Raw genomic sequence first — 21,870 nt, 5'->3', positions numbered from 1 at the left:
TACTGAGAAATGTGTTGCTTCTTAATGATGATTTACACCCGTCGCTGTTTATCTCACACTTCATTCGTGGTGAGGCGTAAAGATAAGTTTCCTGTGTGCCACCCAGACTTGGCGGCAGCTTTTAGGGTCGATTCGTTCTGACAGTCAGTCAGAAACTCTGCGACAGCTTCAGTGACTGTTCTCAGTCAGGGCGGTCAGGCCTTTCCACCTGACACTTCTGTACGAGTTCCTCTGGGTTTGTGTCAGTGATGAACTCTGACCTTTGAAATGGTTTTAGGAGCCCCTTGTATTGATCACATGTAGGAAATGCTGCACTACAGGATGTAAAACGGACCCCTCAAGTGTTAAAGGACCAGAAAGACTCGCACCAATAATCGTTTTAGGGACTAAAGTTTAACTAAACTACAGGTGTATTTTTGTGAAGAAGAAGCTCAGCTTACAGCTGCAGCAGTATTACAAAGAATGACAACAAACTCCAGTATCAAAAGTTTACTTTTTCAGCTCAGAAAGGGAAATCTGTTGAAACATTTAACAGCAGTCATCAAAAAGTGAAGCATGTACAAAAAGTTAAAATTTGCAAAAAAATACTTTGATAAATATATTAAACTTCAGTAAAACATTGACTCTTTTTGTCTTCAACTTACACAACATGTAAGATTCATGCAACAATATGATCTCTGTGCAATAATAGAAACGTTAAAAAAATACTTAAGTGTAATATCCTGCAATCTGAAGAGTACTGACAGCCGTAAGATCAACTTCTAATATTGGCAAAGTGACTGCTTCTAGAGCGTCACAGTTGTCATCTTTCTTTTCACGCTTTACTCTTTCTGTATATAGACAGAGGTGTCGTATGACTGAAAGAGAAGGATGTGAGCACTTCTCTATAAAAGGTATGTACCAAACGGCTCAGTGGGTTGAGTCTCTAAGATTGAGGTAGTTTAAAAAATTAAAAAGGGAAATTATGTCACATCCGTTCAGAATCATTTTCAACATACAAGGAAACATTTGAAATACAACAGGTGTGGTTCTGAAGAAATACGGAAATTGCAATATTAGGATGCTGTGTCATGTACTGTAACTATTTTCTGTGCTTTAAATATACATTGTTAAAACCAGACTGACATCTGGTTTTACAGATTTTGGTTTTGCAGACAATATAAACTCAAGATATGTTGTTCTGTCTTGTAAACTTGTCTTTATAATGTGGTTTTACATTGCCTCAATGGGAAATGGGTGGACGGCTCTGGAAACTGTGGCCTCAAAAGCAGCATATATTGCATTTTTCTGTTTTGATGCTGCCATCACAGAGATGGAAATGACCAGAGGTACTGATATACCTAAAACCACATAATCTGGATTCTGAACCTGTTGATAACTATGAACTGTGCAGCTTGTCTTTCCATTTGTTGCTCCATCTTCCAAGTCATTGGTGTCCAATCCTCGTCCTGGAGGGCCACTATCCTGCAGGTTTTAGATGTTTCTCTGCTTTGGCACACATGATTTGAATGGCCGAGTGATTAACAGGTTTCTGTAGAACTTTTGCTGAAACAAAGAGAAACATCTAAAACATGCAGGATGGTGGTCTCTCAGGACCAGGATTGGTCACTACTGTTCTTTTTCAGTAAGGGGATTCACAAAAGCACCACGATGGGTCTCATAGCACTGCTGTGTGGGTTTGTATAACTATTCATAAAATAATCGGTATCAAACAGGAAAATTGCTAAAAAAAAAAAAAAAAAAAGTAATTTACACATACATTAAAAAGAAAGCTGAACAACATAACAGCTGACTAAAATGTGCAAAGAGCATGTTGAACAGCCCCACCTGTCTGCTTCCTCTCACAGCAAACATTCATCATCAGGCTAAAGTTAAAAACAAACTTGAGAATGAAATGTGCATTATCTCGAATTCCTCCAAAATGTAAGTCTCAGTATTAGCAAAGAGATTTGCAGTCAAGCTTAATTCACAGTGAACATTACCACCAGAAACTCCTGACCAGGACAGCCAGCAAACAAACCCAGACTGTTGGGTGTCCTGTCCGCCCCGCTGCTGTGCTCATCAGCTGTAGATCGTGCTGCTCCAGGACTCTTCTGTAGCCCATCTCCTCTGACATACATTCATATTTCCCAACCTGACCGGGGCCCATGCTGTCGATCAGAAGGACGCACTGTCTGTCGTCCTTCATGCTGCAGGCCGAGGAGCCACCGGGGTGGTGCCAGGTGTACTGGGCGTGACGGGACTTCACGGGGCAGCTCAGGAAATAGCTGGATTGAGGAGAAACCATCACCACGTTGTTCTTTGTGTTTTCTAGACAAGAACAGAACATAAAGTGATCAATTCAGGTGTGAAATGGATGCATATTTAGTTGTCTTTATTTAACCTTTAACCAGTTTGGAGCAGAGACAAGTTTTACTTCCTGGTGCAGATCCTCTTTCAAGGTGAGAAATAAGTCATGCGCTTCATCGTGAAACGGAGCTGTTTTCAAAGTGATATGAAAGTCTTTTTAGACGCTTTTAAAACAGATCTAATGGTCACAGAGAAACAGAAACAAAGGTCGAATATTATGCAACCCTTTACCAGCTGCTGTGGTTTTAAATGGGCCGTTTTTACAGTCTGTCCTTAACGTGTGTGAGCTGTAATCAAGTCTCAGGAAGTAGGTGGGTTTTAGAGGGGGCTGCATTTGTGCAAACAAACAAGAACTGGATTAATAGCACTTTAAGAGATATGTGCATCAGATAAACTAGATTCATTTATTTTTTCTAGCTTCACAAGCTTCAGAAAGAAGCAGTGACCGCATTTTCAGTTTCCTCCAGGGCTATCTCAGGAAAAAAGCCACATCCTGCTGCTTTAAGAGTGTTTTCTGGCAAACAAACTCCTAAAGAAAGAGAGAGAGAGAGAGAGAGAGAGAAACAAAACAAAATACAACGAAAAAATGTGCACTTAAAGCCATGGTTTGTTTGTGGTGTGACATCCGTTGCAGCACTCATGTGTGAATTCACTTCCTGTGTTTGGTCAAAGAAAATGTGTTAGATTATTTATTTATCTATTTTTTTTAATCCAAAAAAGAAGGCACCTGCTTAGACAAAATAGGTTTGAGTTGCAATGTGACAGGCATATAGGTGGAATGCTGCAGGTTTTCTAAGATGAAAGTTTTTAAGCTGCAGATATCAGACATTATCTAGATCTATGGGGGGCCGGGGAAAGGTATACGAGGTGGAGACCATATGAGTCGTATCTAGGTCTGTGGGTTTCAGTAAAACCAAGTTATTTTTATCTAAAGGTTGGTTCTGCTTCCTTCCTTGTACTGTCACTGATGGGTATTTGCTTTGCATGTTTATTAGTCCAACTTTTCTGTCAACAGCTGGTTCCGTATTTCTTGTTCTATGGTTTATTTCAGAGCAGAGGATGGTAAATGGACTCTATTTCAAGCCAATCAGGCCACTCAAAGTGCTTTACAACACAATCTGTGCCCTCATTTCCCTATTTTCCCCTCTACAAAGCTGAACTTAATAAATCATTCTACAGAGTCTAACCAGTGCTTTAAACACCATTCATACACTGATAGGGGAATGAGGGGTTCACTGTCTTGACCAGGGATTTTTCGACATGTGACTGCTGCCAGGAATCGAACCTCCGACTCTCTCATTTGAGGACTGCTCTAAGCACTGATCCACAGCCACCCCCCAGGTTGCGAGATAAGCTCTAACAGCTGCACAAAGTAGATAAAACTCGTGTTTAGTTGGGGCCACAAACGCTTCAAGCAGCCATCTATATATTAGGCTTTAGCTTATTTCCTCACTAAAGTGAGATGTGTTGGTATGATCAGATAACTGTAAATACTAAAACACTCCAAGACATAAATTGCAACAGTAGGCCAATAAAGAGTGGCAGCTTAAACACACTGATAGATGCGTTTATGAACTTCAACAAGTCACACACTGAGCTTCCTCTTTTAAAAGTTCCCATTTCTCTCCTCAATACACCTTTCAGAGAACAACCTGGCTCAGTGGTCATTAATAAATGTTGTTTTTCCTGGCAGACGCTCCAGGATCAGTCTTTGGTTAGCCTTGTTTGTCTGGTAACTACATGTTATGATAAGGTGTCACATCACAGATTAAAGAAAAAAGGATAAATTTCTATTCATATGTAAAATATAATCAGCATTTTCTCCAAAAAGTTAATCCCAGTCTCAAAAAATTATTGCTCAGCTACTGTTTATAAACACTTTAACTTCGGAAGCCATTTCCCAAAATGTGGTCTAAATGTTCATGAATCTTTGGTCCTGCACCCAAAGCAACATTTATAGCAGGCAAACATGTCACATGTGTATCTAAACACACATATAGTCCACTAATATTAATGAATACCTTTATTGTTGAGTGGAAGTTTGACGGGCTCTTGTGACGGGCAGATGCCACTGTGCTCTCTGTTCTTGTCCTGATGTTTGCTGCTGCAAAATAAAAATAGTAAGTAAGGGAAAATCCTCTCCATCTTTTATTGAAGAATGTGGGATTTTTAAAATACATCTTTCAGTCAACGCTTCACACAAGATGCACACCATTATTGTCCCTACAGCTCAGGAAACTCCAGCTATCCACAGGTATTCAGAATGATATTATACATGTCACAAGTTTTTATTCTGAAAGGACTTATGACTTGCTACGGTGAGCTGTGTGAGGAGGAAGGTTAGGAGACCGTTACCCATTGTTTGATACTATAAATGAAATTATTTTACCTTCAAAAAGCTTCATTTCTGCCTAGCAGCTTGCTGAATGCTGTTTCTAACAATACTGTGTCTCCTTTCCTGTAAACTGAACACGAGTCGACCTTTACTGGTACTCTTAGATCAGCGTTATCAAAAACAAAACCCCTCGGTGCTGACATATTTTTCAATCGAACACATTTACAGAGCTGCAAATCTTCTGCAGCAAGTGTGGTTTTAAGGGCTACAGCTACAACCCCCCCATCCCCCCACCCCCCATGCATCACTGCAATGACACCACTCATTCAGTCAAGTTCTCTTTCTGCTGTAATGTTTCTTGTTGTTGAAACAGCAAGGAGCATTTTTCACATCAACATCTAGTCGATGCATTATTGTTTAAATTATTAATCAATAATCCATGTCATCTCTTTGTCATTCTAGTCATTTGCAGTTGTGTTTGTTTGGAAATTCCTAAATGCCTCATGAGAAACCCCCCGCAGTATCATTATGTCAGGAATGAAAAGTCATGTGAATAACACCCTTACTGGATCAGAAATTTTTAGATTACAGATTTAGCTAGTTTTACGCCTATGCCTTCTGTCACTTTTGTTAAAGGGCAATGAAAATTTGGGGTTCATTATAGCCAAATTTTCTCATTTAAATGAAGTTTTTGTTAAAAACACACACACAATAGAATGTCTCTGAGCAGCTCTACTTCAATATAACCCACACCAAATACAAAACGTTGCAGTTTAGAGGCCAAAGTTTATATTTGTCATGACTTATGAGCCCTTTGTTACAGTTTATGAGGAACCCACATTAGCTTTGCTGAGGAAGGGGAGAGGGGGCGTGTAGGTCTGTAAAAAGCTTAATGTAGGTGGAAGTTTCATTTCTTTCCTACACATTTCACACTTCACTTTGAATGAAGTGTTTCTGCTTCCCACAGCTCAGAATCATGTCTGAAGACATAATCTGAAGATCCAGCACTGAGGGAAAATCTAAAATGGCAGCTCCAACAGAGTCTCAATGAGGCGTAAAACATCCCGCCCTGTGGACACAATCTGCTGGTTTTACCACTACTAGTGTTATGCCTCACATGACCTTATTTAATGTAGGAATAGGTGTAGCAAAACCTGCTGGGTCCAACCATGAAGATTTATGTTTAAAAATGAATTTATGAGATTAAAATTAGAAGATAAATTATCACCCAGCAGCTTGGAGCAGACAGAACAGACATGAACAGAATACATAAAGTTAAAGACAGCGGGAAGATAAACAAGGACATTTTCTTCAACGCGGTCAGCTCATTTTCTGTCTGTAACTAGTCTGATTAACCACAGGTGGCTCTTATTTATCCAACTCTGTGGTTTCCTAAAGCGTGTTTCTGCTGCAGCTCAGTGGTTGGATCTGTGGTTTATTGATCTCCAGGCTGCAGGTTCAAGCCCACATTGGTGGTTTGATATGTATTTGCCAGGATCACTTCTAATTATTTCACAGAGTTTTTTTCACCATTTACCTTTGCTAATCTCAAGTATTGTTGCAAAAATATGACTTGAAATAAAATAAGAAATCCAATCAGAAAGCCGTGTACCTGTCTGTTGGTTTAATTTTACCCATTTATTATAACAACATTAAAATAACTAAATAGAAGAAGAGGTGAGATTACAATATGGTGTCAAAGCCAACACCTGAGGACAGCCTCACACTAACCATCTCCTGTCAGTTTCATATTGAATTACTGAGAACTCTGCTACAAAAACTGGGAACAAGAACTGAAAAGAAAACAAACAAACAAACAAAAGCACAATTAGTTTTAGTATACAAAAGCTCTGTGTCACTGAGTGTTGAAACATTGTGCTAATCGTCACTGTAGGAGTTGCTCAACAATGGAGGAAAAGGTGTAGCTGTGGTTTGCCGTAAACCATGACAGTGAGACGTCTAAGTCTGATGGCACAATACTAGTAATTGTGTGAAATATCGTAATACTTCATTTACACTTCTGGGCAGGCTTGGATGTCAATTTAAAAACCCTACTGAGGCTTTTACAATTCTACGGGACTTTTGCTCAATACTGAATTCATAATGTTGGGTTTTTCCTGTCAGATTGCGTCATGCAGGACTCCCCGTGGACTATGATATTTGCAGATGACATTGTGACCTGTGGTGAGAACAGGGAACAGGTGGAAGAGAACCTGGAGAAGTGAAGGTATGAACTTGAAAGATGAGGGAGGAAAGTCAGTCATAGGAAGACAGAGTACATGTGTATGAATGAGAGGGAGGCAGGTGGAACAGTGAGGCTACAAGGAGCAGAGGTCACTAAGGTGCAGGACTTTGAATACTTCGAGTCGACTGTCCAGGAAATCAGGGAGTGTGATGAAGAGGTGAAGAAGAGAGTCCAGGCAGGATGGAGTGGATGGAGGAAAGTTTCAAGAGTGATTTGTGATAAAAGGGTGGCAGCAAAGGTCAAAGGAAAGGTTTACAAGACAGTGGTGAGAGCAGCTGTGTTGTATGGTTTGAAGACAAAAAGACAGCAGACAGAACTGGAAGTGATAGAGCTGAAGATGTTGAGGTTCTCCTTGGGAAGGACAAGGATAGATAGGATTGGGAATGAGGTCATCAGAGGTCCAGCACAGGCTGAACGACTGGGAGAGAAAGTCAGAGAGGCCAAACTGAGATGGTTTGGACATGTGCAGAGGAGGGACAGGAAAAAGATAAAGAAAAAGGCCAAAGAGGACAGAAGACAGAGTTAGATGAAGGAGGATAACTTGCTGGATCAGGGGTCATTACCACCCCCCTGAAAAAGCAACAGCAGAAAGAAAAAGAAGTGATCAGTAGTCACCATCTATCAGCATTCAGCAGACAGAGCGATCTCAGTTTGAATAATCAGGTAGATGTTTTTTCACACAACAGTCAAGCTAACAGCTGCTCAGAGTAAATTTCTGCCATCTAAAACAACCCAAACTCCAAAAAAACTTCACAGTGGTTTGAGTCTGAAGCAAGCTATATTTAGATCAGAGAGATGTGTGTTAGATGAAGCTGTGGGGTCTTACTCTGCCACAGCGACGCAGTTGGTGCCGCTCCATTTGCAGTAAGGATCTTTGGACAGGACACACTCCTCACAGGTGTTTCCATACTGGCCACAGTTTGTCACATCAAGCTGGACCACCTCACTTCTGGAGTTCAGGTACAGCTTTCTCTACAAAGAACCAAAGGTTTTCTGATTAAACTGCAGTGTTTTTTATTAAAAGTGACAAAAATAATTTTTTAGAATAAGTTAAAACCATTATTGGTATTTAAATAAAGTTATTCCATAATTGAGGCTTGGAGTTGTGTAGGAGGGACACTGTTACTCACAGAGGAGGGGTGAAGGATGACGCTGAGGATGTGGGCATCGTGGTTAAATGGTTGGTGCTCAGCGATGACAAATGAATGATTTCCATTTTCCACTACTTTGTGAATTCTTCCATTATCTATTCAAGGAGACAAGAGCAAGAAAAGAGGATGACACATACCTGCCAGATCACCTTTTCTCCACAGCCCTGGTTGAATCTGATGTAAATATCTTCGAAACAAACTAGTTTAAGAACACTTAGCATACAGTTTACTTGTTTGTATTTTTTTATTCCTGATATGAAGACTGCATTAAGTGTTGTAATTAATGTATTAGTAGACCAAAGTACAGATTTAGAGTCTGAGGACTATTTCTGAACAACAAATAGGGCTGCTGTCATGGTCTGAGGTGAAGACGAAGGAGACGAACCCAGATTGCAGACTCATGATGAAAAATGAAAACTAATTTATTACCAAAGAATCAAAAACATAGAGCTGACGTGGCAGCTAAACCGAGACATAACAAAATCCAAAAACACGGAGGAGCAAACAGGAGGCGAGACATGAAACTACGAGGAGGTGACAAATGACAATGAACCAGCAGAGAGGTAGAGAACGTGGCCTGGTTTTAAACACAGAGGGTAACGAGATAAGTGGGCGCAGGTTAGTGATGACGATTGCAGGCAGGTGGAGATGGGCGTGGCAGGAGAACGAGAGATAGAATGAGGAGAAGTGAATGACGGCTGAGGCACAGGGAACAGAGACACAAAGAACAAGATAACTGAATAAAATAAACTCAAACTGAAACATGAAGACAAACTGAATACAAAAACCCAAATTCTGACAGCTGCTAAACAGCTGGACCTGAAAAGAAAGGGAAAAGCCAAAGGATATTTAAACAGAGGGGTGAATACTGGAACGAGGAGCAGCTGAGAGGTGCTGAGAAACCAGGGGAGCTGAGGGAAGCGGTAAGCAGCGACACAGGGAGTGAACCAAGAAAACTGAAACATGCTGAACAAAGGAAAAGCTCTAACAAACATGTAACAACTAACAGGAATAAACCCACAAAATAAACACAAAGAGAAGTTAGACATGGATGATGTAGATCTGGATTATATGAGAAGTACTTTACTTATTTTAAGTGTGTGTAACAAAAGAGCATTAATAGGTCAAAGGAAACGGGTCCAACTGGCTTCTCATGTTCGATGATCTCTGCACAACTAACTTGTGATTAAACGGTCATAATGTGTAGTCACCAAGTCCAAAGTGTAAAATGAGTTTGAATCACACACTCAGCGTCATGAGGGCCAACAAAAACTCTTTTTACAAGATAATTTCCCATAGTTCTTTGTTTTTCTTCCACTTTTACAACTCAGTCCTACTGCAGCTGTGCTGCTCATACCTGCACGACTTTTTAAAAACCACACACTAAAAGACAATTTTTATGGTTAAAAAGCTTAGGCTTATTGCTCGAGGGACCTTTACTCACTCAGAGAGAGAAACATGACCGTCTGATGACCTCTTGCTGTCTGCGTGGAAGCATCAACATAGATGCGAGTGTAGTTGTGGTGCTTGATGAGAACTGGTTCCAACTTGTTGTGAGGCAGCACCCATTGCTCCATCTCTGAATTCTCTTTAATTCTCATCAGAATTTCTGTAGAAATCTTGGTGCTGTCACGAACACACTGAAGAAACAAACAAACAAAAATGGAGCAAAGAACACACTGTTCATTAATCCACATGACATTTAGCTGCAGTCAAGCTTTCTATCCAAATTATCATGATCTAGAAGTTGGAGGAAAACCTTGTTTCCAGACTTATTTGAAAGTTAAATTAATCTGCTATTTGATTACTTTAAAAGGTTAATAACTTTTAATAACCAAGTGCTCAAAAATCTTGCAAAATAGACAAAATGGTATTAGATAAGATATTCATATTTACCGTTTTCCTCTGTTTGTCTATGTCATCGTATGTTTTAGAGGATTTAAACTTGGACTTTATAAAAATGTCGTTAATGTCTCCTATCGTGTAGACACAGACAGCACTCATTCCCCTGCAGAGAAACACCACAGTCAGCAGTGTTACAAAGAGGCACAAAAACTAAGGCTAAAAAAAGAAAAAGCTTTGAGGCACACTGACAAAAAAAGAGAAGCTGAGTCAGATCTGAGCCTTTGCACAAAAAGTTTAAGCATAATCAGAAACAAAAAAAACAACATTAATGGTGGATAAAAATTCCTTATATGTTTCCTTTTAAACATTGAAAATAACCATTTGTGTACTTTCGTGGTTTGCTCAGGAGTGTGCATAACGCCGATTAACCTGATGACTGAACAAAGAACAAAAAGCATCTGACAAGTCTTGTGTCACTGTAGTGTCACACGATGTCCAAATGTTACTGAACTTAGGTAACATTTTACCCATTTTGAACCCAGTTGATCTTAAAGTGCAAAAAAACCCAAAAAACTAAATGAGTTGTTTTAACTTAAATCCTTGCAATATTTTACATTCTTCATCACACTCAAACACAGTTTCAGCTCACCATTCGTTCCTGAAGAGTGCGTAGACCTTTGTATCCTCCCACTGGTCTGAATGAACAGTGGCCACGTCTACCAGCTCAGAGAAATGCTGTTTGGTGTCTCTGTTTCCACAGAAAAGTCTGGTATTCATCTGAGACGTCCAGCTAAACTGCAGGTTGTTCTTGGGACCACCAGTATCTGACTGAAGCAGCCCACAAATTAATAATCTAACACTTCTTTTGAAAAACCAAGGTAATGATTGTTTTAAGCATGAAGCAGGACTTCCTTGTCTTGCTACATGTCTGTAATTTTCTCACTTCGCAGGCCTCACCATGCAAACTTGGCTCACATAGGGGAGCCACATGTCTTCATCCAATCCTGCGCCTTCGTTTTTCTGCTTATAGAAAGCATAAATCTTGTTCTGTGAGCTATCATTCCTCCTGCTGAGCACCAAACCCACATAGTGCTGCTCTACAGGCAAAAAAAACCCATTTATTCCTAAAAAAATTCATTGTAACATAACTAAAGTTGAAGAAAGTTCCCAAATCTCGTAAATAAATACCTTTATCGTGGATCGTTGGTCTTACTCTGCCACTCCCAAACTTGTGGATGCCAACACTATCTTTAACTCCAGAGTACGTGATGTAGAGATCTTCACTTTGTCCAGATTCTGGGGCAAACAGTTACATATTTTAGGATAAAAACAGGTTTTAATGCAGAACTGCCATATCAAAATGGTAGCAGAGCAGAAAAAGGTACCATGAGAATCAAGCTGAGAGTAGCAGGATGCAGAAAGCACAGATGTTCAGCAAGAACAGCTCCTGGATGAATAACAACAATAAAAAAAGATTCTTTTAATAGATTAAAAATCAGCCAGGATGGGAAACTAGTGAAGCAAAAAGCAGGAATGGGTCAACAAAAGAAAAACTCACCTACAAGGAGAGAATGTTCACCTCCCTTTATGTTATTTATTGGGGTTTGAATTTTGTCCAATCTCTCTGAGGTGAAACATTCATTTGACTGTTCTGATATGTTCTGTAAACAAACAAAAAGTGTTAAAAAAATACTACATTCCTCCTTGCTTATAACGCAACACCCCGTTGTGTTCTGTGAAGTTTTGAAAGGCAACAAACATTTAAAACAGGAAGTTTCTTCATGCATGTTTTACCAAAGCATGATTTCCAAGTGCAGAACAAGTGGTTTGTGTTTCTCATAAAAAAAAAAGAACCTCTTCCTGAAATGAGCCCCGTTCTAGATATAACTCCTGTCTGCAGAGTCGTACCATGTAACAGCACCGGATGTTCCCGTTGTTGGTCCCGCACACGAACACAGGCCCGGCCACTTCCCTCTGATGGACCACGATGATGCTGTAGTCCTGAATGACAAAAAGGACATTTTCCTGATAATTCTGAGGTGGAAAACAGATCATACCAGCTGCAGTGTAGTCATTTGATTCTGCTCACATCGGTGCATCCCTTCCACACCACCTTCTTTGTAGAAACCTGTGAGGAGACATCATCAGGACATTTAGAGCTCAGCTTCAGTGTCTCTGTCTGCTGTCGTAGCTCAGGGTTTCTCTACCTTCGTTGGGGTTTTAAAGTTGTGGAAGATGACGTGCTTTTCTCCAACAGCTGCGACAACACCTGGCTGTCCTTGGAGGAGAATCTGTACAGGTGTGTATTGTCCAGGTAAAGGCAACTTTTCAACTTGAGACTCTGTAATTAAAGGATCAGATTATGGGATGTCTGTCATGTGAACTGGGTGAGAAAAAGCCACAGTTCAAACAGAACAGATCATTACTAGGCGTTTTATGAAACATCACAAAACTGCAATTGTGTAATCATTCCAAAGGTCCGCAATCTGCTGACTTATTCTGTGGTGTGATCATGTGACTCAGTTCAAAATCTGTCTATAAAGAGGTGTGTAAGACTGACATTAATTTCAAAGGATGCACTTCCCAAACAGCAATCCTGAATTACAGACTTTCATTATTCTAATACAAAGAAATAATAAAAACAACAGAATGTATTAAATTCATTTTTTTAAAGCTCAGAGACACTCTAGGGTTGATCGTGTTATGCTCTTCTCATTCTGCTTCAAAAGGCAGTAATCTGCGTCTTTAACGTTCACACAAATGACATGAAAAACTTGTTCATCCTTTTATCATCAAATCTACTTTAATTTACAAACTGTTCTTTATGCAAGCTATACTTTAGCAGGAGACATTTTAGCATTTCATCCCAGCTGTACTTGATGTAAAATACATTTCTGCACATGCTTTGCTGCCATTAGCCATAGAAAAAATGAAAAACATCAGTTGACCCAACAACATATATTTGATAGACGTGCTTCGTGTGTGACACCGCCATTTTGATGAAATCGATCATTTCAACCATTTTGTTCATTGGTACTGCAATGCCTTTACATTGTACGGCGTGTGCTTGCACTAATTATCAAGGAAAATGGCCGGACAGCCTAAGATTTCATCAGAAAGTTTTTATTTTATTTTAATAAGGCTATGTTTAAAAAGGAAATTACTGCCAGAATTAACCTGTACTTCAGAAACTTGGGCCGACTGTGGGCTGCACGAACTCTCCCGCTAATGGAGGACAGAATAAAACTTTCTGTTTTCTATTTCTGCTAAGTCAAGATCTGGCATTTAAACAGAGACGTGTGTGGTATCCACTCATCCACTGTTAGAATTGTGGAAAAAAGTTGATGAAATCCATTTCTAGATCCACCAAGCAAAGTTAAAACCACAAGCTGTTGAATTGCCAAGAGAAAAAAAATTGCAATTGATTACCTATGTCAAAAACAATTGTTCATTGTAAATCTGCAGTAAAAGCATCTTATATCTAATTAAAATATACAATGAAAGGAATTTAGCTCGTCCTTGGCCTAGTGCACAGCACAGGTGGGCTACACTGGGTTCAAACCCCACTCAAACCAAACCCAGACACTAATATATGATCACTCAAGAGAAGTGAAAATGACTGCAGTTCACTTCAGGAATGGGCACTATACAAATGCATACTATTATATCATATAATATTGTTTCTTTTTGTACTTTCAGGACGAGGCTATCATCTCCGATATCTTCAATTCAAAGAATCTACACTGCAGTGGTTTCAAAGCGCCTGGTTGGAAGTTGTGGAGAAACTTCAGTCAATCAGACACTGCCTGTATTCAGTGCAGTAGCCAGAGCTGGTATTCATACTTTACATTCACTTAAGAAGTCATAGCATGATAGCATGTCTATCAAATATATGTTGTTGGGTCGATGGATATGTTTTTTTCCTATGGCCGATGTTTGTACTGATCTTTAGAAATCAGTCGGCTGACATAAAACACCAAGGTTTTTTTTTAAAGTGTTTTTTAATCATTCGATTAATGGATCCGTCTATACTGTACATACAGTGCATAGTTGATCCAGTTTTTCATATCATTTGTGTGAACGTTAAAGAAGCAGATTACTGAATAATGTTAACATAAACACAAGCTAGTTTGTGATTTTTGCTACAGAAATAAATGGACAAAAAAAACAAGAACTGAGTCCGTCAAACAGGACATAATGAAACAAAACAAGATGACAAATGCTAAAATTAGTTATTATTTCCTCTTTTTGTATTCCTGCCCAGAAAACGGAAGCAATACTTTAGTGAGAAGATTGTTTGTTTTACAAAAGCTTGTCTAAAGTTCAGCTTTAAATCCCACAGCAGGTTTTCTATACTTGTGCATTTCTGTACACGGATCACTGTTAGTTTGTCTCACACACCTGTTGAACAGCTCAAATGATGAAACTGTGACACAAAAAACTGTTTTCCAGCTAAACTGCAGGTTTGTTTTAGACTTTTTATGGACAGGGTGTGAGCAGGATAAGCATCCCCTTCCTGCAGTTAAAACAACCATTTTAGCTTTTCATCATTAGGAAAAGAAGAGTTTTGTTTACCATAAGACTGGTTTCTCTCACAAAAACTCCTAAAAAAAGTTCATCATGCCGAGAAACTTAATAGAAAAAGAGAAATGTCTTTCATACCTTTGTATGTGAACACCATCCTGGGTGAGTGTGAGTTCGCCTCAGCCAAACTAAAAGCACAAAATAAATATACCCACGGTGACGGGAACATTTTCACATAACACCAAACTGCACTCTGAGCTCATCTGAGGGAAACTGAAGGGTGCACGCCTTTAAAAACAAGTGGGCGTGGCCTATTTGTCCAATTGATCAATTTTGGGACTTTCAAATAGTCACACATTTTAACTCAATGTGTAAGTGTTGTTTTATTGTTGAGCTTATGAGTCACAGCAAAAAAAAAAAAGGCTTTTATAGTTCTTTATTGTGATGAAGAACAAGCAGTTGTGTTGAAAAGGCTCAGAGTTGGAAGCAGTTCATACAATTAGGTGTGCGCCATCAGCTGGCCAACCTTACAGTTACAGTGTAATGTCATAAAATACTGTATGCAGCAGAGACACGGGCGCCTGCTGATTGGAGCACCCGTATTTTCAAAAGTGCTGATCTTATTGATACCAATCTTTATAATTTTCGCTATGATTTGTTTAAAAAACAAATTCTACTGGAGATTTGAACACAGTTCTCCTACATGCAAACACATTGCCATATTCACTACAACTAAATACATATTGTTAATGCTGCCTGACTTTATGTAAAAACAAGTATATCCCCAGGTTTGCTGCCCGTAACCAAAAAAAATGAACAGACATATGCTTTTGCAAGTTTGATAGAAACAAAAAAATTTACAATTTAATTTCAAAGAACAAGAAAAGTCAGCTGATAAACCCAGGGCAGTTGTCTCTTTGAACTCGTGTCACTTAAAAGTTGCGTCTGCTGGACAACTTAACAGTTGTCTACTTTATCCTTGTAAACCATGTTTGTTTGTTTGTTCATTTTTACTGGAGTTAAAGCATCAAATCAGCAAATAGTTAGTATATAGGTACTAACTTTTTCTTAGGCTTCTTAAAAACATTCCTTTGTGAAAATTTTGGTCAGACTAAAAGTAAAAACATAGCTGATAAATTCTGGGTGTTTTGTTTGTACATAATCAATGCAGACTCCTAAACTTTTACCTCAACGACCAATAAAAAGTGATTTTTGTGGGGATGATTCAGTCCTGAACACAACTTTAAGAACCACTGATCTATAGGGATATACTTTGGTCATCCTTACATACAAACAAATCCCAGTTGAACAGGCTTCAAACACAGCGACCAAATAAAACAACAAATATTAAATCTGCAATGTACACTCTGTTCACAGGCAATATAAGGTTTTAAACTAATAGGTTTTAAATTATTTAGTAGGAACTAGAACTGTCTTTCTCTATATATCTATTTAATTAATTAAGTGCCAAAAAGTGGGTGGAGCCAGGTCCACCTGTAGCCACGCCCCTGCCTCCTCCCTAAGGTTGGGTCAGTCCACACTGCTTATTACTTGACGTTTTTCTTTTAAGCTGCTTGTTCTTTGTTTCTTCTTCTGCAGGTTGTACTTTTGTTAGACTGAAGCTGGAGGGACATGATGAGGCAGCGTCTGACTGGGCTGCATAAAACAATCTGGACCACATTAGCATTCAACAAAGGTCATGAATTGATTGCTGTCCTGTAGACTAATGAAGAAGCCGATTGGACCGTTTTTGAAAGAAGGCGGGACATCTGATGCTTCCAGCACTGTCAGAGGCTGAAACACATAAATGCTCCTCCAGCAGCTGTTGGTTTCCCATTCAGAGCTGATGATGGACCCCTCCTCTCCACAGTGACTCACACCACCACACCAGACTGAGAGGATGTCTCAGGACACTCTGGGAGGTAGGACTTTTAACTTATATTGTTTAGTCTACAGTCAATATATAACATCAGATTGGCTTTTTATATATAATTTATTAGTATACATTTCTGTTAGAAGAACAATTAGGACAATGGCCATAACCTGCAAGAAGAAAGAAAACAAAAAGAGGAGACAGCTTTGCATTTGTCCTAGGGATCAAACAGTACAGTAAAGCTGCAAGTCACTGGGAAGGTCTTCCAAATATGTTTGTAATCATTTCATTTGAAAGTTTTGTTGCTTTTAAATAATTAGCCTACATTTAATAAGAAATTTGCAGTATTGATGGTTTCACTATCCGGCCTATGATTATGTCTGATGACTGGCAGGCTAACCCATAACAGATTTTAAAGCCAAATTATTTCCCACCTGCATTTATTTCCTTTAACATCCTTTTTCATCAGAGAGGCAGCAGTGATTCCCTGCTCCTCTGCACCTTAATTTCCTAATGGAGGTTGTGTGAGGATCTGCCTGCTGCTGGATACGCTGACCGGACTAATAGTTAACGCACATTTGCTTCAGCAGTGATCTCATCTTTATGGATGTTTGTGGATTAAAGCACGCACAAGTGCTTTCGTGCTTTTATCTGAAAATCAGTGTATGTGAGGGTCATGCCCCTGTTTACTCTGGCGTATACTAAATCTCGTTGTGGAGAAGTTGCCATGCTTTAAATTATTAATTATTTCAGTAAATAATTGTCTTTCTCATTATTGGTTGTTGACTTTGTGGTGGTCACTGGCTTCAGCATTCCAATCATTTAAAATGTTTTAATTAGCTTTATTACATGAGTCTTTCCAAAACAGTAAGCAGCTCAGATTCACTCACCAAGGGCAGATGTTATATTAATACTGAGCTTTTGATGATTTATTTGAACCATTTTTATACAACATAAAACTTCAATGATTTTTAAAGCACAAACTGGGTGCACAAGTTTGAACTTTTTGTGTATTTTCTCTAATCCACACAGGGTCAAAATTATACACAGGGGCTCTAATAAATACCATCACCCAAATCTTTTAATAAGAGGTGCTGAAAGCTCAAAGATGTTTTTAACATGACAAATTCAAGGCCTGTTATCTTCACATTAGTGGCAACAATTGTCTGTAGCTTGTAACTTCTTTTTGCCAGAGCAAAAGTGATTTGTTTAACAGCACTGATTGAGTTGACCAAGGCTCAGAACAACGGGAAAGTCCAAGAAACTCTGTGAAAATCTAATAAGGAGAGGAAATTGATTAGAATGCTCAGGAACAACCCAGGAACCACCACGGATCAAGTCTCTCCGTGAACTGGAAACTGCTGGAACACCGAAGTCACCGTCCACAGTGAACTGACTTTTACATCACCACGGACTGAGAGGGTGCCGACCAAAAAAAGAAGCTCCTGCTCCAAAAACAACACTTTAAAGCTGCAGCTGCCCACAATGGCAAAAAAACTGCCTTCTGGAGAAAAGTTTTATGGTTAGACCAGACAACAATTGAGCTGTTTTACCACAATGATAAAATGTGTGTTTAGAGGAATCAATTTGAGGTTTCAAAACCTAAGAACACCAAATGTCAAGCATGTTGGTGGGAGCATCATGCTGTGGTGCTGATGTGTTACACAAAGTATATGAAACAATGAAGGAGGTTACCTCCAGTTTCACCTCGACTCAACAGCTGGATGGTTGAAACATGGACCCAGTTGGGTGTTCCAACAGGACAGCAATCCCAAATTATCAGGTTTTATAGATGGTGGATTGGACCCAGAATGCAGATTGGCACAAAGAACTTTGCAAGAAATAACTCTATTTTTTTTTTAATTTGCATATAACAAAAGCAAAAGGTTGGCGAGGCCGCAAAACTAAATAACATGAAATCTCAGGGAGACACAAGGAGGTATCCAGATCGTAACACGAGCTGACAATAAACCAGAGAGTAAAGCGAAGGAACAGATTATAAGTCTGAAACTGATGACGACACAGGTGACTTACTCAGTAGGAACAGGTGCAGATGGGTGAGGCAGACTGACATGGAAACCCACTGAGGGAGAGTGAGTATTGGCACAAGGAACAAGGAGGACATGAAAGGAAAATCAAGCACAGAAAATCACAAAAACAGCACAAAACACCCAAATCCTGACACAAACACACAGCAGGTCTGGTTTCTGATTGGATGAAACAGACTTGCATCTAGACTGGCCTTCCTAAAGCTCCTACCTTAACTTTATTGAACATTTATGGACTTTAAAAGCCAATGTTTCCATGCCAGGAAACCACTCTACAAATTATGCCAAGAAGAGTGGTTAAATATCCAGCCAGTTTTATGCCAGAAGCTTGTTGATAGATACAAAAAGCCTGCAGTCGAGGTCCAACTTGCTAAGAGACATTCAATCTCATTTTAGAGGGAGGGTATGGATACTTTTAATGTTGTATGTATAAACCTGACACTGTGCGGATTAGAGAAAATCAACAGCAAAATCAAACTTGTGTACCCAGTTATTGTTCTTAAAAATTAGTTAAGTTAGGTTGTATAAATGTTTCTTTGTGGAAAAAGAACAGATTAAATGAATCAGTGAAAGCACCGAATGAATATGACATTCATGTTTATAATGAATGTATGTAAACCTCTAACTACAACTTTAAATCACTGTCAAGGTACAAGATCGAGGATTAGGAGCCCTCAGTCTCTGTTAATTCTAGTAATCATTTTGTAAAACATTCACTGACAGATAAGGACTATGATGTTTGCAGGTGACATCGTGATCTGTGGTGAGAACAGGTGGAAAAGTGGAGGTATGAACTTGAAAGATGAGAAATGAAAGTCAGTCATAGGAAGACAGAGTAGATGTGTGTGAATGAGAGGGAGGCAGGTGGAACAGTGAGGCTACAAGGAGCAGAGGACACTAAGGTGCAGAACTTCGAGTACTTGGGGTCGACTGTCTAGAAAAACAGGGAATGTGATGAAGAGATGAAGAGCGACAAAATGGTTGCAGCAAAGGTCAAAGGAAAAGGTAACAAGACAGCGGTGAGAGCAGCTATGTTGTATTGTTTGGAGACTGTGGGACTGACAAAAAGACAGGAGACAGAACTGGAAGTGACAGAGCTGAAGATGTTGAGGTTCTCCTGGAAGTGATACAGATAGACAGTATTAGGAATGAGGTCATCAGAGGTACAGCACAGGTTGAACGACTGGGAGAGAGAGTTAGAGAGGCCAGACTGAGATGGTTTGGACATGTGCAGAGGAGGGACAGTGGGTATATTGGTAGAAGGACGTTAGAGATGCAGCTGATAGGAAAAAGACAGAGAGGAGATATATGAATGCAGTTAGAGAGGACATGGAGGGAGTTGGAGTGAGGACAGAGGACACAGAAGACAGAGTTAGATGAAGGAGGATGACTCAATGTGGCGACCCCTGAAAAGGGAACAGTCGAAAGAAAAAAAAGATTTTGTAAAATATTATAATGAAGAAGTCTGTGCATATGAAGTCCAAGTTTATGGAATTGAAATGACATTATGCAAGTGAATCATATCTTGATTGTAAATTTATAATCAAGTCATTCAAGCCAACACAGAGAAGATATAAAGTCTGGTACAGACGTATTTTTATATATTCCTTTTAGAGCTGAGGATAAAAAACAGCAACTGCAACAATTTCATTAGTACAATTACTGAATCATTTCCTCTTTAATCTCATCAAGGCCACAGAGTGCAGACACAACAAGATAATGGTGGTGATGGTTTACTGTGAGGTCTTTTGTTCACTTCACTTAGAGTCAGACTCACGGGCCGAGCTGATCTGTCAGTCTGAGATAATTTAACTTTATTATAGGTTGCATTTTTCTTTTCTTCATGATAATCCTAACCATAGTTTGCCATGTTTTTGTTAGATAAATGACATATTATAATGTAGCCTATTGTGTATTTCTGTCCGTATGAGGTTGTATTTAACTGTACTTATGATGTGGTAAAGACTTTTTTGTCATGTCCAGGTGCTTTAAAACCTAGCTGAGGATGAGCTTACATTTTACCATGACTCCATGTTAAACCTGTGTTGAAACTCTAGTCCACCTGCAGATTCTGCTGGCGGTGGGTCTGGCTGTGTTCTGCTATGGTCTGGTTCTTGGCTGCATCCTTTGCTGTCGCAGAAAGAAGAGGAGTCCTTCCAAGGACAAGGAGGCAGTTTTTTTGTCTCCTCCATCTGCTGAGAGTGTGACTCTGACATTAACTCACTCTTCATGTATTCAGCCTGTCAAACAGCAGTACGAGGAGCTGGATGGAGACGTCTTAGAGTTCCCCTCCTCTAAAAGCAGCTCCACCCCCTCTGAAGATGACCTCACTGCTCTGCCCTTTGACACCAGCCCTGATGGATCGGCTGAGCTGAAGCAGTCTCCCAGGTCTTCTTTCCCAATGCGTCGCCTCAGCACTCCTGCTCTTCCCTGCACACCCAGAAAAGCTGCAGCTCATGGCAGACCCTCCCTGCCTTCCCTCACTAAGCTCAGCTTTGTGTCAAAATCGCGCCGGGTGATGGGTCGACGCAGCACTATGAGTGGGGAGGGTTTAGCTCACAGTGAGAGCAGCCCTCTGACTGCTAGTGCTGCCAGCGTCCCCAACCAGCTGGGGCAGTCCTGTCTGTCCCAGTACGGCTCCAGCTCCCTCTCTGTCTCCTCGAAACCAGCACCTCTCCTGCACTTCTCCCTGCTCTTCAGCTCCTCCTCTTGCACCCTGATGATTAACATCCTGGGGCTCTCTGGAGACAGTCAGAGGCGCAATGGGGTGTTTGTTCGGGCCAGCCTCCCACCCCTTTACCCATCCCCACAGCAGAGACCCCCACGGCGGCGCAGCCTCAGCCCAGACCTCCACAGCCAGAGCTTTGTGCTTCAGGTGGGCTCTGTGGAAGAGCTGCACGCCTGCACGCTGAGACTGGCTGTCTACAGCAGGGACTTCTCAGGGCTGAGAGAGGCTGCTCTGGGGGAGGTGGAGCTATCCTGTGAGCAGGTGGAGTGGAAGCCTGACACCACCACGACCTACACCAGGCAGCTCAGCCCGAGCAAAAGCAAGCTAAAGAAGGTACATGAAAGTAACCTTTTATTTTTTGTTGCATACACTGTATACACTTAAATGCAGCAGATGACACATTAGATGATCTCTGATCCTCAACCTTGCAGAACAATGGTTGACAAATAAACCTAAGTCTAATCATGTCTGAGAATTTTTGTTAATGTCTGCAGAGTCTAAAGAATCAGAGAATATTAGCATCCTATTTATTTAGTTAAAAAAGTTTTTCTTTTCAAATAGTGTGCAAAAACCTACCAATTCAGATTTGTATTAAATAAGGATTAAAAACCTACTGTGTAGGATGTAGCAATACAGGTGCTGGTCATAAAATTAGAATATCATGAAAAAGTAGATTGATTTCAGTAATTCCATTTAAAAAGTGAAACTTGTATATTATATTCATACATTACATACAAACTCATATATTTCAAATGTTTATTTCGTTTAATTT

The 21,870-nt window shown here is 39.9% G+C and overlaps 2 protein-coding genes across 3 annotated transcripts in view; one reads left to right on the top strand and one right to left on the bottom strand.

Moving 5' to 3' along the window:
- Nucleotides 1–474: 474 nt before the first annotated feature.
- On the bottom strand, nt 475–14,708 carry LOC108243308 (semaphorin-7A). Of its 2 annotated transcripts, none has more exons than XM_017428654.3 (14): nt 14,588–14,708; nt 12,133–12,266; nt 12,015–12,053; nt 11,834–11,926; nt 11,484–11,586; nt 11,114–11,221; nt 10,883–11,022; nt 10,575–10,753; nt 9,977–10,088; nt 9,525–9,720; nt 8,060–8,175; nt 7,756–7,901; nt 4,371–4,453; nt 475–2,310 (listed from the first exon to the last, which is right to left on the bottom strand). In XM_017428654.3, exons 1-14 carry the CDS (start codon nt 14,676–14,678, stop codon nt 1,979–1,981), a joined length of 1,872 nt encoding a protein of 623 aa, XP_017284143.1. In that variant the 5' UTR covers nt 14,679–14,708; the 3' UTR covers nt 475–1,978. The 2 variants fall into 2 exon arrangements, with proteins under 2 accessions (XP_017284143.1, XP_017284144.1); XM_017428655.3 differs by having other exon boundaries at nt 4,371–4,450.
- The window catches only part of LOC108243320 (synaptotagmin-4), a 19,705-nt gene continuing 10,742 nt past the window's right edge, over nt 12,908–21,870 (top strand). Inside the window, exons 1-3 of the mRNA XM_025008709.2 lie at nt 12,908–13,758; nt 16,049–16,371; nt 20,428–21,431. Of these exons, the coding sequence (XP_024864477.1) occupies nt 16,350–16,371; nt 20,428–21,431 (1,026 nt within the window). The 5' untranslated portion in view covers nt 12,908–13,758; nt 16,049–16,349. The remainder of the gene's footprint in view (nt 13,759–16,048; nt 16,372–20,427; nt 21,432–21,870) is intronic.

This window comes from Kryptolebias marmoratus, linkage group LG15 (genome assembly GCF_001649575.2).
Source record: "Kryptolebias marmoratus isolate JLee-2015 linkage group LG15, ASM164957v2, whole genome shotgun sequence".
NCBI lineage: Eukaryota > Metazoa > Chordata > Actinopteri > Cyprinodontiformes > Rivulidae > Kryptolebias > Kryptolebias marmoratus.
Note: the sequence above shows the minus strand (reverse complement) of the source record. Positions and strands in the feature narration are given on the sequence as shown.

Bases quoted from the DNA above. Each gene is read 5' to 3' on its own strand.
- LOC108243308 (XM_017428654.3), bottom strand. From the start codon at position 14,678: ATGTTCCCGTCACCGTGGGTATATTTATTTTGTGCTTTTAGTTTGGCT. The intron at 11,587-11,833 runs GTACGACTCTGC...GTTTGTTTACAG, and splicing joins ACATCCGGTGCTGTTACATG to AACATATCAGAACAGTCAAA. The intron at 2,311-4,370 runs GTATTCATTAAT...GTTCTTGTCTAG, and splicing joins ACTTCCACTCAACAATAAAG to AAAACACAAAGAACAACGTG.